Below are 18,647 nucleotides of genomic sequence, written 5' to 3' on the forward strand. Positions count from 1 at the left end.
GCATTTTAATTTGACACTAATACCATATTTTCGTGAGTTATTTGTGTATTAAAATCTCAAATTTTTCTTAGTTGTTTCAGGTGATTGAAAAAGTGAATAAACGATGCTAAACTGTAAAATTAATGCGTCCTCGTATATGTTTTCAACAATTCAAGTGCTAAAACCAGGATGATGGGATTTTAGGAGCTGTTTGAAATTATTTTTATTTTATTATTTTGAAAATTAGTATTTTATAAAATATGTTTTGAGAAGAAAAAAATAATAAAAATAAAGATTTTTCTCGCTCTCTTTTATTCTTCAGAATAATAATTTTAAAATTATTGAAAGTTGTTTTTATTTTTTTATTTTTCAGAATAATGTTTTGTTTTTTTATTTTTTATAATATTTTTTAAAAATATATTATCAAATAGATTTTTTTATCCTTTTATTATGAAGAATAAAAAATTATTTTTAAAACATGTTGGCAAACAGGCTTTTATTCTTTGGTAAGTGGTTGAATTGGAAACCATGACAAGGCATGTTTCTAAAGTTAAGCCCAAGAGACAGAAAAAAAGGGAGAAAAAGCGAAAGAACAAAATAATGTAAGAATTGTGTTTAATTGGTAGCGGTACTACCATTCTTTGTTTGCATGTTTAATTACATGACTATATTTATATTTGGATTGAGAGTCATTTTTATTTTTGAACTGTATATGAAAGTTTACAAATCATTTAAAACTCAACTTGAGATTAATTTTATTCGTTAATTCCAAAATTTTACTTCCTTCGTGCTCTTGGTGTTAGTTATTCGTTAGCGAGGCCCACATGAATTTTTAAAATATTTTTTAATAATTAAATATAATAGTGGAACCCACTTCATATTTTTTATTATATTTTTATAAGTCAAGGGTCTAAAATACCCTTCAATTAAGCAAAAAAGATCAAAATTACCCTTAAAATTAAGAAAATATCATTTATATCCCTCAACTATTAAGATTTTTCATTCCATTATTATTGTCTATTGTGTTAATTTTCATCCTTAGAGCTCACATTTAAATTTTTTTATATTTTTAGTGGGTCCTACTATTTTTAAGTATTTTTATAATTTTTAAAAAATATCTCCTCGCTCCCTCCCCCCTTCATTCCCTCTCATTCACTCATTCTTAGATTGAAGCAAGTGGAGTGGTGGTAGGTGGCAGAGCACCCAACATGTTGATTGCAAGCTTGTTATTATCGTGAATGATCATGTTGAAGGGTGCAACAGAAGCATGTTCCTGTAATGGTTGGCAAAGTTTTAGTAGTATTTAGCAATGGTAGATTTGAGAGCAATGTTTGGGATTATGGTAGAAAAATCAAGTTTGGAGCCATTGGAGAGATAGTGTGAAGTTTAAATTTTTACAAGTATAAATAGAGATTCATTCGAAGGTGCGACTTGAGCTCTGAGGAGACCTATTAAAAATATAAAAAAATGGCAAAAATTATTAAAAATATTAAAAAAATTAAATTTAGGCTCTACTAAAGGTTAAATTTGACGAAATAGATGACAGATCAATGGAATAAAAAATCTTAACAGTTAAAATATACAAATGATTTTTTTTTTTATTTTAGGAGAGACCTTGGCCTTGTATGTTTAATTGACGGGCATTTTAGACTCTTAAGTCTATAAAAAAAATGGTAGAATCCATTAAAAATATTAAAAATTTAAATGTAAGTCCTATTAATAATGAAATTTGACGGAGAGATGATAGGGTGATGGAATTAAAAATGTTAGTAGTTCAAGGATATAAATGATGCTTTTTTTATTTTAAAAAAAATCTTGAACATTTCTGCTTAATTGGGAGGCATTTTTAACTCTTAACCCTTTATACCTCGATTGTTTTCTTGTTTTATGAAAGAATTATGTTTCAAAGTATAAGTTGGTATGTTGAATGTGATTGTGCATATAAACAATGCCTGGCGAATTTAATGTATGTGTTGTGAAATGTCGCCAACTCTTACACTCTTTGCTTTGCTAGTTGATGTTGGAAAGTTATATGTGCTTGTATGGATGTGCTTGAGTGGTAACATGTATATATTGAATGGTTGTGTATGCTAATGAAATTTCTCCACGAAAGCCCAGCCCTCATCACTTATTATTTCAAGTGAAAGTCCAAGTAAGAGAAAGGATAAGCAAAATTCCAATTAATGCAATTATTGAAAGGACTGTTCATTAAATTGTTGGTAATTTTATTTGTTAGATAATATGGAATACAAAGACTAATTGTTGTAAATCTCCTTAGAATTGATTAAGGATGTGGCATGTATGATTTACTTGGGAAAATGTGAAAGGGATTAAAATTGAAATAATGAACTTTAAGTGTTTTTTACATGTAAAGTAATTGTAGTGTAATACCACCTCTCTTACTTAGAAGAGACCTTAGTTCATTCTTAACATTGATATGGTTGCGTATACACGTGGATGCGTGTGTCTCTTCTCTCTATAGAAAATTGCTAAGATAAAATTTAAAGAGATAATCAAATAATTATTCAGGGGCCTCAATTTTTTTTTCCAAAAAAAAAAAAGGGGGAAAGGGAACAGGCTCCAATGCAGTTCATATTGGCCGAGTCCTAAACCATACCATCGCGAGCACCGTCTCAAGTTGATGAAGCTCTTGTTTAAACGCCATTGCAGCTATCTAGTCTCTAATCTCAGAAACGCCAGGAAGCCATCAATCAAAGAGTCCGAAATCCTCCAACACTGTAAGTCTGGTGCTCTTCTTGAGGCGCTTAAGCTTCTGAACACTATTAATTCTGGTGATATCAGTATCAAACCAATTCTATACGCTTCCCTGCTTCAGACTTGTACCAAGGTCATTTCTTTTGGGCATGGCATCCAAATCCACGCCCATGTTATCAAGTCTGGTCTTGAAACGGACCGGTTTGTCGGCAACAGCTTGCTGGCTTTGTATTTCAAATTGGGTCCCGATTTCTCGGAGACTCGGAGAGTGTTTGATGGTCTTTTTGTGAAGGATGTGGTGTCATGGAGTTCAATGATTTCTGGATACATTCGAGTGGGGAAGCCCCGAAATGCTTTGCAATTGTTCTGGGAAATGCTTGAATTTGGCGTTGAACCTAATGGGTTTCCTTTATCGGCCGTGATCAAGGCATGCTCAGAGCTGGGAGATTTAAAGCGAGGAAGATGCTTCCATGGGATGGTCATAAGGCGGGGGTTTGATTCGAATCATGTTATTTCTAGTGCTCTGATTGATATGTATGGAAGAAACCATGGTGTGCAGGACGCACGCCGGTTGTTTGATGAATTGCCTGAACCAGACGCTATATGCTGGACATCAGTTATTTCCGCATTAACAAGGAATGATTTGTTTGAGGAAGCTTTGGAGTTTTTTTATGTTATGCATAGAAATCATGGGCTATCCCCAGATGGATTTACATTTGGGACAGTGTTGACAGCTTGTGCTAATTTGGGGAGGTTGAGGCAGGGCAAAGAAGTTCATGCTAAAGTTGTTACATCAGGGCTATGTGGAAATGTGGTTGTTGAGAGTAGTCTTGTGGATATGTATGGAAAATGTGGCTCTATTGGCGAATCCAAGAGTGTTTTTGACAGATTGAGCAATAAGAATGCAATTTCTTGGTCTGCTATGCTTGGTGTATACTGTCAAAATGGAGAATGTGAAACTGTGATCAATCTTGTCAGGGAAATGAAAGAAGTGGATCTTTACAGTTTTGGGACTATCATTCGAGCATGTTCAGCTCTGGCAGCTGTAAGACAGGGGAAAGAGGCTCATTGCCAGTACGTGAGAAGGGGTGGTTGGAGAGATGTTATCGTAGAATCAGCCTTAGTTGATCTATATGCAAAATGTGGCTGCATTGATTTTGCACATAGATTGTTCTTACTTATGCCAGTTAGAAATCTGATAACTTGGAACTCGATGATTGGTGGGCTTGCTCAGAATGGAAGAGGGAGAGAAGCGCTTGAGTTATTTGAGAAGATGATCGGAGAGGGGATGAAGCCTGACTATATAACTTTTATTGCTGTCCTTTTTGCTTGTAGTCATACAGGTTTGGTTGATGAAGGTAGAAAGTATTTTGCTTCAATGACAAAGGACTATGGGATTAAACAAGGAGTTGAGCATTACACGTGCATGATCGATCTCTTAGGCCGTGCTGAGCTGATAGAAGAGGCTGAAAACTTGTTAGAAAATGCAGATTGTAGATATGATTCATCACTTTGGGCAGTTCTTCTTGGAGCATGCACCAAATGTTCAGACCCTATCACGGCAGAGCGAATTGCGAAAAAGATGATTGAGCTGGTACCTGATTACCATCTAAGTTATGTTCTTCTGGGTAATATTTATAGAGCAGTAGGCCGATGGAATGATGCTGTGGAGATCAGGAAGTTAATGGAAGATAGAGGGGTTAAGAAGATGCCTGGTAAGAGCTGGATTGAAACTGAGTGTCGATTGGGTTCTAGTCTGCGTTTGCGTAATATGAGCAATGTTGGAAAAGCAGTGTTTCCATAAATGAAATTGAAAGTGGTGGTTGGATTGTTAATGGATGTTTTGGCCATCTCAAAGGACATTACTTAAGTAGCTGTGTGGTATCAAGTTCAACTAGAAGAATGACAAGTGAACATTCGTACTTCACGGCAGCAAATTATTGACTCTATAGAAAGCCTACTTTTAGATGTAATAATTTTAATTGAAAATTTTGATGGCAAACGCCTACTTTGTTTTTGTTTTTTTTTTAAGTGTTTTTTCACTCAAGTATTTTCCCATTTAAATTGTTAATTGATCACGAGTTTCTGAGCTAGCTGGTTCTCTTCGGCCATCAACTTCGAAGAACTTCTGAGATGTCTCCATGCATGCAGAGTGAATGTCTCCACTTGCTTCAGTTCAGCCCAGGGTCTGTCTGACAATATTTCTCAAAGTGACAAGAAAAAGAAGCTTCAATCATCAATATCAATTTATATGATTTTATTACAGTTTAAATTATCTGCAAATTTTATATTGAATTCCCCAATAGCCTGTTATGGATGTATAAGCTAGTACATCGCCTCATTTTGACTTTCAAAACCTGGTTTGGATAGAAAGAAAGTGAGAAGAAAACTTGAAGAAGAAGTTTTTAAAAATAACAATAGTTTTTAAAGTTTTGCTTTCCTAGGTTTTTTCCCCTTCCATTTTTTGTTCTCATCCAAACGTTAAGAAAAGTATTGAAGAAATTAAAATTATTTCTCACTATTTTTTTTTCTTTGGGCAAGACAGGCATTGTTCACTTGAGTTTTGACGATTATGATTTGATACATTTTATTTGTCATAATTTCATTAAATTAAAATTAATTTAATAAGAAGAGATTAAATTGATCAAAAATATCATGCATAACGAACATTTTTTAAAAAAATTATACTTTTTAGATTGTTAAATAAGAAAAAAAATTGAGATGGTAATAGTACAACTCAAATATTTCATTTGAATTCAATTAGTTTTTTATTATTCATGTTCGTTTTTCTCCCAAAGACATAAATTGTTACCAAAAGCATAAAGATGGGTGGAGGCCGAAAGGGGAAAAAGAAAAAAAGAAAAGGCATGGAGATGAGTATTTCTTATTTCTTACGTAACAAATAGTAATAGTAAATTAGTAATTCATGAACATCGATTTCATGAACAGAAAATTGGAACCTTGGGATTCTTCTCTTGCTCGTGGCTCGCAACGCAGGTGATCGCTTCCTTCCCGCTATGTAAGCGAAGAATATAGTGCTCAGTGATTCCAAATTCTCTCTAGGTAAGCAATCTCTTCCCTCGCTACCTTATCCACCTGGGAAACTCAGTTTCTTCATTTCCAAATCTCTCTTCAAAAGACATTTGAGTTCAACTTGTGCTTTAGTCAAACTTGGGATCAACGTAAATTACCAGGTAATATTTTAAGTTGCTGAGAAAATCTCAGGGGCAGATAAAGGATCGCAATTATGTTAGCCTAGGCTATCTTTTGAATTCTTTTTCTCGTTTAGATTGAGCTTAAAACGGTCAGATTAATTCAGTAAATATTCTGGTTGAGTATAGGTTGTGTTTTGGGAATTTGTTATCTTTATTTGAGAGGCTCAATTTGATTTATTATGAATAAACACGGATTTGCAAAGGAGAAATTTGTGTCGTTATAAACTGAAGTTTTCCAGCCAGGACTGGAGCGAACATTTGGCTTCCACACCATAAATAAGACGGCTGGTTGGGAATGCGTTGGATATTTGGTATATAACTATGTATATCACTTCCATATATGATTGAGAGTGGAGATTACTTATTCTAGGGATGAGATCTCCTTTGAAGTAGAGTCAACTGTTAAGGCTTATTGTTTGTGTGTTTCCTCGAATGAGACAACTATGTCAGAGGAAACTCTCTAATCACCTATAACTAAGCTTTCATTGCATGTTTTTTCGTTCCATATCTATTTTGATGCAGTTCTACCTTTCGAGCATGATTATATATGAGTAGAGGTGCTAGTTGTTTTCTTAAAAAATATCTAGGATTAACTTACCTGTAGAAATGTTTATCAAGGTTGACATCTTGTAGTCTTATGTTAATTTCATATAGGCCTGCTCTCTGCTGCATGACTTTAAGATTCTCTTATTTCTCTTTGTCCAATGATCTAAATAAAGAATAGATTTAGTCAACACTTTTGCTCTTGGATATGGATCTTATAGGAATTTTCACCCTTACTTTTAAATGTTTAAGAAAGAGAATAGGGCACAAATTTGCTATTGCATGGACAGATTTAGCTTTAGTGCATTGCAATATGTCATGTGCTCCCACCCTGCCGAAACCCCCCTTTCCTCAAAAATAAATGAGAAGTTTCTATATTCTTTGAAACTAGGTATTAACGATTAAATGACAAATTATAGCTATTTCCTAGTTAACTGAAGGAAAATTTTTTCAATGCAGTGTTGGGAGAATGCAAGTGCTGGTGGAATTTTTTGTTGTTGTTGAGCCGTATCTTTGACTCTTGGGGAGTTGCAATAATGGAAGTTGAGGGAGGGAGTTCCTCAACAGTTGGAAGAGGAGGCCAAGCTTCCCAATCAATCTCAGCACGTTCAAGGCAAAATAATGGTGTGTTTTTCTTGTTTCTTACAGCAGTTTTTCAATTGTTTCTTTTCTTTATGCCCATGATTGAGGACTTTTCTGTTGATGTTTTTATATCCTTAATTTCTGATAACGTCTGGTTCCTCTATTCAATATGGTCTGTTATATATTGGATTATTACTGGGACATCATCTAGACATTTGAGATTATAGTTGGTTCCTTACTTTCATGGGATGCAGGGGAATGGTTTCTCTAAGCTATCTCTCCTTATTTCAAGACTAGGTTGTAGTTTTCATTTTCTCTAAGATCAAATCATGTGTAATTGTTATCAGCAGTCAAAAAGATGGTTGGTCCATTTTTGTTTTGGACATTCCATTTACTGACTTCATTGAGATTTGATTATTATTTTTTTTATTCTTTTTCACTGTCAGAAAATATTTAGCGATGGAAGATGTGGCAGCATAGTTATATATTTAAATCAGTTATTTTTCCACTTCTTCAAATCTGAGGTTCACATTGCAAACAGAATTGAGAAGAAAAGAATTTAGAGACTAAAAGTGAAATAAAATGTGGGGGATAGTCTGGTCTATTCTATATAGGATCTAATGGAAACTTGATAGTATGGGATACTAAGTCCCATATTGAGTAGTACAGAATGCTTAATGAGGTATATAAGTGGGTTGGTTCTCCCACCTCAACAGCTAGCTTTTGGGGTAGGATTTCTCATTCTATTTGGGTACCCATTAATTGGTATCAGAGCCTCATTGTCGGTGATTCTAGAGAGGCTTACCCACTGAGGGTTCTTACTAGAAGGAGGCAGGGTTAGGTGCTGTGGAGTGCAGCTGCTAGGACGTTCCATGGGGGGCCAATTGATGGTGACTCGGTAGTGGAGGATACCAAGCCCCACATTGAGTAGTGTGGGATACTCAATGAGGTATATAAGTAGGTTGGTTCTCCCACCTCAACAGCTAGCTTTTCGGGGAGGGTTCCTCATCTCACTTGGATGCCCATCAAAATCCAATAGATGTTCAGTTGTTGCCAAAATTAAATGCGCTTGAAAAAAAAAAAAGTTTCTATGGTTTACTGAAGATGTGCAAATTGGTGATTTGGCCAATGAGAGCGTTTGTCACTGTCTGTTTAGCTATTGTGAAAGAAAATTGTAATGGAGAGTACTTGTTCAGTTGTAATATATTTGGAGAGCATTACATACTATTTCAGTGCATTTTAGGATATTTGTCTTTTTGTGAAAAGTGACTCTGACTTGGAGGATGAATCAAATTTAGTGCAGATTTTGTCTTTTGCATAGACTAGAAAGTCAGTCCTGTGAAGTGGTTTACTTTTAACTGCATCTCGTGTTTCTCCTTTAGACAAGTCTCTGTGCATGAACTTTCTTTTTAAAATCTTGAACCTTTGTACTTCTTTAATATAACTTGATGTCAATGGCGGCTTTCTAGCATTCTATCAGTTTACACAACAGAACCTTCCAGCTTGTAAGCCTGTCCTGACACCAGCAACAGTAAGTTCTTTGACATTATTTGGATATTAATAGGTGCTTTGTTTCATAAAATGTGCATGCTAAATCTCAATCATGTGCTATGCAGGTCATTGCTACTTTTCTATTGATGAGTTGCATTTTCATTCCTGTTGGGCTTGTTACTCTTCGTGCTTCCTATAATGTAAACTACATTTCTATTTTCTTTTAATATTATGCAGTGATTTTTTTCTTTTCTCTCTTCAAAAGCTTAATGCTTGTTGGAATATACTTTTGACTTGTGGATAGTAGGTTGTTGAAATTGTGGATAGGTATGATGTTGAATGCGTGCCAGAAGAGTATAGAAGTAACAAGGTTGCATATATCAAAGATGACTCAATCTCCAAAAAATGTTCACGATTCTTAAAGGTGATTAATCATTTATCTTTTGGTTGCATTAGTTAGTGGTTATTATCTCTGCAGTCGTTGTTTGATCTTTGTGAAACCTTTTCAGGAATTTGCAACGTCAAAATTTTGTGGATACTTGCTCCTTTTAATCCTATTTTTATTTGTGGTTTGCTTCCTCTTTGCTGCTTTTGATGTTGGTAACAAAATTTCCAAATGTTGCTGACATTTTCTCTGTTGTATTTCCAATTATTTTAAGGTTCAATATGAAAATAAATTTGATATTAAATGCTAAATAGCTTTTCCAATAAAGGAAATGTGGTTGTTACAGAAGATATTCAGCTCACACTAGTAAACAGTGAGACATAAAAGATATCACAAAAAAGGAAGGAAGAAAGAAAGAAAAGGAAAGGAAAGGAAAGAAAATAAAGAGACACAGCTCCTCCCTCCACCTAGTATCCGAGAGACTGGGCACTCTCTTCACCATTAGCCAAAATTCTTCCTTGTCTCCTCTGAGACCCTAAACCCCTCAACAATCCTCTCCAACCCTACCTGCATACTTTCTTCCCCCTCCTACTTACCCCCTCACGTCCTGGGCATGTGTTACAGCCCTCAATTGCCTCTCTCTTCCCTTTGGCCTCCTCATCACAGATAATGCAGCCTTCGCCAGCCCTCTTGTACTAACTTTTGTCTTTATTTTCTTCACATAAGCCTGTAGCCTCACCTGCCCAAAACTTGCAGGTCCGTCAGAATCAATTTAGATAAATCAATTGGTGGTCCGAGTTTTTTGGAAGATTAAAAAACTCCATGTCCTCAAGGTGGAAAGTAAATTATAGAGGTTTTCACTCCCCATGTTTGGATGAATTAAGACTGAAGAAAACAAAAATAAAGAGAATAGAACTTTTCCTTTCTCTTATAATATCAGTAAATTGAAGATAGTTGTATCCCATAAAATTGACCCCTTTAACTTTATTGTCGTGCCTTTCTCATGGAATTAAAGGTCATCTTGTACTGAAAAAGATTTCAGCCCATTTGTTCTTTCTTTCCTTCTTGTTTTTTTGTTAAACAATGAACTGCTTCTATGAAGCATAGATGTGAAGAAATTGCAGAAGTTTACCTCAATTTATTATTGAATTTTCAAGATGCCCCTGCAGTTCTGACTAAAAAACGTATGCATGCTAGGCATGAGGTGAACTTTTGGGGGGCATAAATATTCATTTGAACTTTATGAAATATTGTATGGTGTCTGAGAGCATTAACATCTTGTTTTTAGGGGACACCACCATGGGGTGGGGTAGTTTTCGGAAATAGTTCACATATTGATGTTATAACTGGTAAAGTTAGAACTTTTCTGTACTTGTCAGCAAAGAGAAATGATTGCTTCCTATTATGGACTTTGGAAAATTCCTAGGACCGTTTTGTCTTAAAAGATTTAGCTGCTTTATGTAAGGCCCAAAAAATGATTGGATACCCACTCACAAAGAGGCTTTTTGGCTTGAAGCATTGACTAAACAGTAGCGCTCCATGTCATGTGTTAAATTGAATTTATTTAGGAGAGTGAAGGGAAGTAAGAATCTATTTTTTGACCACTTGTTCATGAAGGATCTGATACCATGTGGAGGACCATTTCATACCAAAAGATTAAACTATTAAGTGAAGGCCCAATGATAGCTTTGACATATATCTCTATTAACAAGAACCTTGTGTTGTGGCTTACGACATTGCTCAATATGATATTGTGCTCATATTTACTTCCTTTGTTTTCTGCCGTTGCTTCACTAACAATACATTTTTGGCTTATTTCTTTTCTTTCTTCTCATTTCAATTATAATTGAGATTTTTGGATTGGGTGCTAAAACAAGTAATGGCTTTGCCAAAAGAACTACTGATAGAGTTGACGTTGCTTATGGTCCCTTAATTGTGTTTGTAACTTTTCTGTAGGTACCTAAGCCAATGAGAGCACCAATTTATATCTATTACCAGCTTGATAATTATTACCAAAACCACCGACGGTGAGGATGCTTTATTTCCCTTTACAGCTATTGCATGGAATTGCGTTTTCCCCATTTGTTCTTTCTCTTTCACATTGATTTCCTCTCATATACGCCTCTAGTCCTATTTATAAGGCACATCAATGATTATTATATTTATCTTTACTATTTTGCCCCTATTAAATATAGGGAAGTTTATTAAATGCTAGAGTATTTTATTTTAGAATAAATATATTTAATAGGGGTAAAGTTGAAAACTTGTTAAATTTTTAGACAGAGTTAATGAAGTTTAAGATTTTCCTTGATTCCGGTGAAAACGTTGAAAGTGACTTAGAAATAGGACTAGAGGGAGCATTGCTCTTTTTTTTTTTTTTTTTGGGTCCTGATTTACATGCAAGCTGTATTTCATAACTATCTCCTCAAGATTAGGGATCTCAATGACTTCATGAGTGTTTGCAATGGAGCTAAGCTGGGCTTTGTCTCCATTCAAGACAATTTGGTTTTTAGTTGTCGCTTCGCCTACCTGCTCTATTATCTTTTCTGCTTGTTGAATGTCTCTATTTTCACTTATAGAAAATCCCGCAGAATGATTTATGTGTAAAGGAAGAAGATATTGCAGTCAATTGTCATATGAAATGGTCAGATGCAAACTTTTAGGGCTTGAGCTCGAGTCTTTGCATTATGATTACAAAGCTAGCTGTGAAAGCAAACTGAATTCTGGATTGAGCTACCAATTGAGGTTAAACTGTTGCATGGCTATCCATAAAAGCAAACTTAATTAAGAATTGAACTACCATTTGGGATTAAGTAATTGGGGGCTATGACTGTCTCACTTTCTTTATGTAGTCAAGTATTATTATGTTTTTCCTCTTAATAAGTTCTAGAATGAGAGCTGGTGCTTTGTCCTCTTGAAAAAATCAATTTTAGATATCTACAATTTTCTTTCCTTCAAAAGCAAATTTTGCTTTCCTGCTGTTCAAAATTTTTAGACCTCCCAAATTATGAATCTCTAGGCTCGACATGATACTTGCAAATTGTTTCATTTGACATTTTTGGTCTTGTCTCTGAAAAAGCAATTGTGGAATATGTTCCTCAAGTTTCGATTCCCTTGAATCCTAGTTGTTATTGTTAACCAAAATTTGTGAGTTGAGCTATGAGAAAGCTCATCCCACCTTTTGGTACGCTTTCTGGACATCTGGTTCCTGCCATTTGATTGAGTTGTTTATGGAATTAATACCATGTAGGGTACATGAAAGCATTTGAAACTCTTAAATTAGTTGTATAAAATGCATTTTTTATTTTTTCCTGCTTCGTTCTGTCCAAAAACGAGTGTTTATATATTTAGTTTCAGTTAGTTAATTGCCATGGTCATTGAAGTCCTCAAAACTTGTTCAGGTATGTCAAAAGTAGAAGTGATCAGCAGCTCTTACAGGGACTTGGGTACAATGGCACCAGTTCTTGTAAACCTGTAGAGTCCTTTGATGACCAACCAATTGTACCTTGTGGGTTAATAGCATGGAGTTTGTTCAATGATACATATGGCTTTAGTCGAGGGCCATCAGATTTGAAGGTCAACAGGAAGAATATTGCATGGAAGAGTGATCGTGATCATAAATTTGGGAAGCATGTTTACCCATTCAATTTTCAGAATGGGACCTTGATCGGTGGTGGAAAGCTGGATCCACTCATTCCTGTAAGTCTTCTAACCATATTTTCTCCCCAAGTGGCGCGTTCTTCTTGATTATCATATGACCCAGATTTGATTTCTAATGCTAACACAATTGATTTATGGCTTCAGCTGCAATGCCTTTTTCTTTATCTTCATCTATTTTGATAGACTTCCTTGTGGGTTATAATGATTCACCAAGAATAGTTTAGAAATGATGAGAACAGCATTTATCATAATGCGGATATTGATAAGAATGTACAATATTGGGTGAAGGAGGGGGGATTGTAGGAGAGAAATACCTTCAAGAACCAATTCACCTCGAAACCTTAAACTCTTAAATGAAGGCTCATAAATGGTTTCTCTTCTTTTCTTATTTTAAATAATCTCTAACAACATAATTCTCGTGTCGTTCTCATCTTTCCGTGTTAACATTTGTAGTCCTTTTCTTTCCTTGTTACAGTCATTTTATTTACTGATTCTAATGAGTTCTCATCATCTTATTATGCTTCCCTGTGCTGTCCATTCTGCTTCACACATTTCAGCTCAGTGATCAAGAAGATCTTATAGTATGGATGCGCACTGCTGCTCTCCCTAGCTTCCGGAAGTTGTATGGTAAAATCGAAGAGGATCTGGATGCGGATGATGTTGTCGTAGTCCACCTATTGAATAACTATAACACTTACAGTTTTGGTGGGAAAAAGAAGATTGTTCTGTCAACATCAAGCTGGCTGGGTGGGAAAAATGACTTTCTTGGACTCGCAAATCTTTTTGTTGGCTCCTTTTGTATATTGATCTCCATCATCTTCTTGTTGCTTCATGTGAAAAATCCCAGGTAATTTATTATCGTACATAGTCTGGTGGCTTTTGGCATTCTTTCGACCTGATTGCGGAATTGGCTTTCAACTATTCTTTTTGTCATGCTGGAATATCCCTATCAGTTAGCCCGCTAACCTGAACCAATCTTTCATGTAGTTTCCTGGAAGATTAGGAACGCAGAATTTTTTATTTTCAAAGAGTAGAAAATAATAATAATAAGATGATTCCTTAGGTGTTTCCTATCAAGTTCTTTAAGAGCTTTCTAGAAGGAGTTAAAAATGTGCTGTTGAGTTGAGAAAAAATATTTCAAATATTTTATTCATCTGTAAATGTATTTGTGTGTGCGTGTTGGGGGGAGGGGTAAAAAAGAAAAAAAAGTTTGAGTAGGGTCAAGGGGCTCACCAAGATCAAGACATGCTTTTAGGCTTAAAGAGCATTTACAAATTGTCCACCTACAAAATCTTTATATCAACAACAAAATTTGAATTCACAACCTTGTAGGTTATGGGTTACTAATTGGAATAACTTTTGTTGGGGGTATATTATTATTCCCATTAGTAACAATTTGCAAACAGCACATCTGATTTTTTTTCCCCCTGTTTGCAGGCCATATGGGGACCCAGCCTACTTATCTTGGAGCAAGCAAGCATTGCAAGCTGATATATTCTAACGATGAATTAGTTATACATTTTTCCCCTTGAAAAATATTCTCTTTCGCTGAGGCTGATCTTACATGATAGGCATTCTTGTTACATTAGCTGTTGTATTTAATTGTACATGGTAATGGCTAAGTATGTAGCCCTTTGGGTTGACTGAAACGCATTAGAAACAAAAACTCTCTTTTGCAGTACTTGTACTATTCTCAGTATTCTGGATTCTCTCCAATCATCAATATTGTCGACCACAATAAAATATAAAATTTATATTAAGATGTGGTATTTGAGTCATGACTGAAACTGAAACAAGTGTTGCTCATGGAACTTTCTGTGGTTTCACTTTCATGATATTGATGTTTTACATATCAATTTTAAGCATAACTTCAATTATAACACATTTAAAACAATTTATTAATTATTTATGAAAAATATAATAATCAATTACCTATCAATAACACTAGTAGATGCTTGGATTACTTGGTTAGATGATTGGTCATTTTTAACTAGATGTTTTGAGTTTAAATCTTAAGTATGCAATAGCTATTAAATTATTGGTGAGAGGAGTGCCCGAGAACATTGGAATGGAAAGAAGGAAAATAAATTATTTATCAATATCAATACTAGAGATAATTTTCTTTTAGTTAAATTGAGGGAAAATAATTAAATTATTTTCATATAAGGTTGATAGTTGAGAAATCCTGTTAAAAAGCTATTTCTAATTAGCTTGACAGTGTTTGAGTATGATAATGATAGCACCAAATTATATTTTTCACAAAGCTATGAAAAATATAGATTATTGTTATCCATAATACGAGGGCCTCATCCCGTTGATTTGACAATCAGATCTAAAGTCATTTTGTTGTAATTATTTGAAAACAGAAAAAGTATAACCTTACAATCCATCTGCATCTAGAAATCCAATAGGCTAAGGAATTAATTCATTCAGTTGACTTGGATTCTCCGCGTGAGACGGTGAATACAAAATTACATTCTTTTTTTAATTAATTTTAAATTATTAAATTGACGAAGTCTAAAAACTAATCCCAATTTTCAATTACTTAACATATTTTCCACACAAATAAATTACTAACCTTTCTAGAATAATGACATATGACGACACATCATCGCTTAGCATTCTGCTTCTCTGATCTTTCCTTCTCATTTCCTTTCCTTCAAAGGAACTATAAATTCCCATTTTCCTTCCGCTTTCTGTCACCAATCCCACACACAAATCTTTCTCTTTCTTTATCATCAGAAATCTGTTCCTTTCTTCATTATCAGTTCCAGAGAAGAACCTGAATTTATATCTGCCATGGAGTTTCAGTATGCGAACAAGTGGGACGAAGTTGCACCTTCCCACTTGATATCTCACGAGAAATCTTCCAGTCATCCAAAATTGGAACCCATTCTTGAAGATCATGAAAAAGACTCGTTTGAGTTTCTTGATCACGATGTTGTACTTTCATTTTTTGCATTACTTTTGTGGCTGTGTTCCTTTTTCTGTAAGCTAGGTAGCCTTGATTTCAGTCCCTATGCGTTGCATAGGGATATATTAAAAACTATTACTATTCTTCATGTATTAATTGAAGAAAACGATTGCAATTATTATTAATTAATACTTGATAGAGTAAAAGTCATTTTGTTAGTTCTCTTTTAATTTGTGTTTAGCTGTTACGGCATCACATTCTTGATACAAAAAGAAGAGGTTTTATCTCTCAACACAACAAGTTTTTTATTTTTTTAATAGATTGCCGTGAAAAAATCCATACAACAGAATAACAAACTAAGTCATGTTAGAATACAAAACGTGTACGCATCTAGGTGGTGAAACATAAAAAATTTCAGCATCTAAATTAATGTTGAAAGTTTGGTATGACAGCCAATCATTATAACTATTAGCTTCTCTGAACATATAATTTAAAATAATCATCTAGTCTCTCATGACCTGTTCTCTCATTTTCTTTAAGATTTAAGCAAGAAGATAATTTATGGAGGGGCTTCTAGGGAGTGAGAACAAGAAGAGCTTTTGTCTCTCATGAAAAGGGGAGGTTTTTGAAGATGCATGCACTTCGGTTTCATTCCATTATGAGCCTAAATTAAATTTCATATATAGAATTTTGTTGAAATTTGAACAATATATATATCGATAACATTCTAATTTTCAAAACATAATAATGAAATTTGTTCAAAGACAATAAATTCTTTTAAGCTTTTAAGTATATATATCTACGCAGATAACTCTTCTAATTCAATTTATCATTTTACCAATGAGCATAACATGTCAGTGATACATAATGAAGACTATAAAATTCCCTAAGTGAACCATGAATTTAAGGTGATACATGCTGATAATTTCCTAACCATTAAAACTTTATTAAGTATCTCTACCTCAAGTTGGAAACTTATACAGCCCTTTTTTGCTTGTTAATACATTATTTCACTAATGAAGAATAATACCGGAGAGATAACAAACTCTTTTGGTGATATTTTAATTTGTATAATCCTTTTATTTATTTTTTTAATATATATGACTTGGTCATATTCAAAACATTGTCAAGTTCGATTGAGGTAGCCATTTTAAAAATATTTCTGCATTCACAATACAAACTTAAATTCAAGACCTCATACTTAAACAATTATAACTCATTCCCATCTTATTAGGACAAACGCTTGTTGGCCTTTTTAAGCTTATTCTACATGCATATTATCCTTGCAAACTTCAGATTGTATGCAAATTACCAAACACAGCCTTAATTAGCAAGAGGTCATCATCCGCACAAGTTTAATATGTAGTTTATCAGGATGTTGATTGTTGAGTTTTTGGAATCTTAGAAAATTATCCATATGATATTTATGACCTTAAATTTAGGAGAGCCTCATATGATGCCTGAAAACATATTTTATTCAAGTAGTGAAAAACTTGATATTTGGATACAAGAAGAAGTAGGAGACAAAAGAGAGAAAAAGAGGAAGAACGAAGACAATCCTTTTGGGCAAAACAACCTCGAACTGGTTTTGTTCAGACGCTTCTTCAATGATAGGCTCCAACTTTGGAAGATAATTAGGGTTACATCTCTGAAGGTTTATCAGCATTGCTGGTGCTACCTCTCCACATATGCCTCTCACTTGCTTCACCATCTTTGATATATCTCTTCACAATTAATTTTTTAGGCTTTAATTAATTGGCTTCAGAGATTGATATATTGCTTCACAACTCAGAACAATGTCTGTGCTGATGTTTGCAGATTAATGGAGCCGTGTATATATACAGTGGGTCAGTGAACTAAAGAAAGAAAGTTGTTAGGTTGGTTAAAAAAAACAAAAAAAAGGACTTCGAAAGTAAATTGAATGTTCCAGAATATGCTTTTGGAGGCTTAAAAATAGGATAAAATTTAGGTAAGGAAGACTTTTAATTGACTAGTGTGGTTAGATTTTCTAATCATAGGATGTAATATGTGGGGAAGTTTATTCTACAACTACTCAACTATATATGTTTTATTATTGGCTCATTAAAAATAGATTCTTCATGTTTTCACAAAAGTTCAACAACAAACATCTAACAAAACATAAGATTTTTGGTTAAAATTTGGATATCTACGGGGAAATATCCATACATAGCCATATTTAAATACCTAAGTAGATATTAGAGGTTAATTAATTGCATATATGAGTGTGTGTGTGGCTTTGATTTCCAAACGAAGTGCCTGAAAATGTCATAGGTAGTAAGGTAGGAAATTTCTGGCAAAGTAGGCCCAGATCTGGAAGTGAGAATATGTGCCTACCATGGGCCAAAGATTGGGCCAATTCCTTTTTTGCTGGTAGAATTTTCTTAACCATTATTTAAAAAAGAAAAATCCCTCTGCCCCATTTATAAAATAATTTTTAAAAATTATGAAAATAAATAAAATCAATTAAATATATGATTGACACCAATAAGAGAATGTTTATGAGCAATAAAAAAATTAAATATATAGTTTAGAATTTTAACTGTCCCAAAAAGAAATATAAATTTTTAAAAAATATCATTTTTTTAAAAATGGGCAAAGAGAAAAATATTTAAAGAATTAAATAATGAAGGGTAATTTTAAAATAAATTTCATTAGAGATTTATTATTTTTTTCAAGACATCTTACATTATGAAACATTAAATCACTCAAAAAAATTTCTTATAAACTGAGATGGAAGGAGTAATTAATTGATATTTGTGAAAATAATAGGAGTGTTGATTGCTTAGCAAGTTATATTCTCATCTTTTGTTAAGATTTCATCATTGGAGCAATTCCCTGCAAACTTCCCTCAAATTCTTATTGAAGACATTATGAGGACTTTTCAGGGAAGAAACTGTGATGCTTGAGTTCTGACTTTCTTTTTGTATAGTTCTGTCATCAAAATTAAGAGTATTTTGTAATTTTATCAAAACCAAAAATTTTATGTAATTTATTCCATTATGACAATAAAAATTACATATTAGAAAACATCATCACCACACTACTTGTCTAAAAGAATTGCTTAATTATCGAATATGAGAATCCGAAACCAAAAATCTTTGTGCTGATGATATATATATATATATATATAAATAATAATTTG

At 33.8% G+C, this 18,647-nt stretch overlaps 3 protein-coding genes across 4 annotated transcripts; 2 read left to right on the plus strand and 1 right to left on the minus strand.

The window, feature by feature from the left end:
• The first annotated feature begins 2,548 nt into the window (after positions 1-2,548).
• LOC129286018 (pentatricopeptide repeat-containing protein At1g03540) lies at positions 2,549-4,717 on the plus strand. Its single transcript, XM_054922055.1, has one exon. It carries the CDS (start codon positions 2,621-2,623, stop codon positions 4,496-4,498), a length of 1,878 nt encoding a protein of 625 aa, XP_054778030.1. The 5' UTR covers positions 2,549-2,620; the 3' UTR covers positions 4,499-4,717.
• An 880-nt stretch (positions 4,718-5,597) lies between these two features.
• On the plus strand, positions 5,598-14,348 carry LOC129286001 (putative ALA-interacting subunit 2). Of its 2 annotated transcripts, none has more exons than XM_054922030.1 (9): positions 5,598-5,757; positions 6,912-7,076; positions 8,504-8,565; positions 8,651-8,725; positions 8,833-8,949; positions 10,867-10,937; positions 12,312-12,609; positions 13,128-13,417; positions 14,008-14,348. In XM_054922030.1, exons 2-9 carry the CDS (start codon positions 6,989-6,991, stop codon positions 14,069-14,071), a joined length of 1,065 nt encoding a protein of 354 aa, XP_054778005.1. In that variant the 5' UTR covers positions 5,598-5,757; positions 6,912-6,988; the 3' UTR covers positions 14,072-14,348. The 2 variants fall into 2 exon arrangements, with proteins under 2 accessions (XP_054778005.1, XP_054778007.1); XM_054922032.1 differs by having other exon boundaries at positions 5,752-5,888.
• On the minus strand, positions 13,472-15,696 carry LOC129286002 (uncharacterized). Its single transcript, XM_054922033.1, has 2 exons — positions 15,149-15,696; positions 13,472-13,561 (listed from the first exon to the last, which is right to left on the minus strand). Exons 1-2 carry the CDS (start codon positions 15,475-15,477, stop codon positions 13,501-13,503), a joined length of 390 nt encoding a protein of 129 aa, XP_054778008.1. The 5' UTR covers positions 15,478-15,696; the 3' UTR covers positions 13,472-13,500.
• Between the last annotated feature and the right edge of the window lie 2,951 nt (positions 15,697-18,647).

Source organism: Prosopis cineraria, unplaced genomic scaffold (assembly GCF_029017545.1).
Source record: "Prosopis cineraria cultivar Desert tree isolate PC_DT_omini unplaced genomic scaffold, ASM2901754v1 PC11, whole genome shotgun sequence".
In the NCBI taxonomy this organism is placed as follows: Eukaryota; Viridiplantae; Streptophyta; class Magnoliopsida; order Fabales; family Fabaceae; genus Prosopis; species Prosopis cineraria.

Excerpts from the sequence above, each read along its gene's own strand:
- LOC129286001 (XM_054922030.1), top strand. The coding sequence starts at position 6,989 with ATGGAAGTTGAGGGAGGGAGTTCCTCAACAGTTGGAAGAGGAGGCCAA. Across the intron at positions 8,566-8,650 it reads CTGTCCTGACACCAGCAACA|GTCATTGCTACTTTTCTATT; the intron begins GTAAGTTCTTTG and ends TGTGCTATGCAG. Across the intron at positions 10,938-12,311 it reads TATTACCAAAACCACCGACG|GTATGTCAAAAGTAGAAGTG; the intron begins GTGAGGATGCTT and ends AAACTTGTTCAG.
- LOC129286002 (XM_054922033.1), bottom strand. The coding sequence starts at position 15,477 with ATGATCTTCAAGAATGGGTTCCAATTTTGGATGACTGGAAGATTTCTC. Across the intron at positions 13,562-15,148 it reads TATGTCATTATTCTAGAAAG|GAAACTACATGAAAGATTGG; the intron begins GTTAGTAATTTA and ends CTAATCTTCCAG.
- LOC129286018 (XM_054922055.1), top strand. The coding sequence starts at position 2,621 with ATGAAGCTCTTGTTTAAACGCCATTGCAGCTATCTAGTCTCTAATCTC.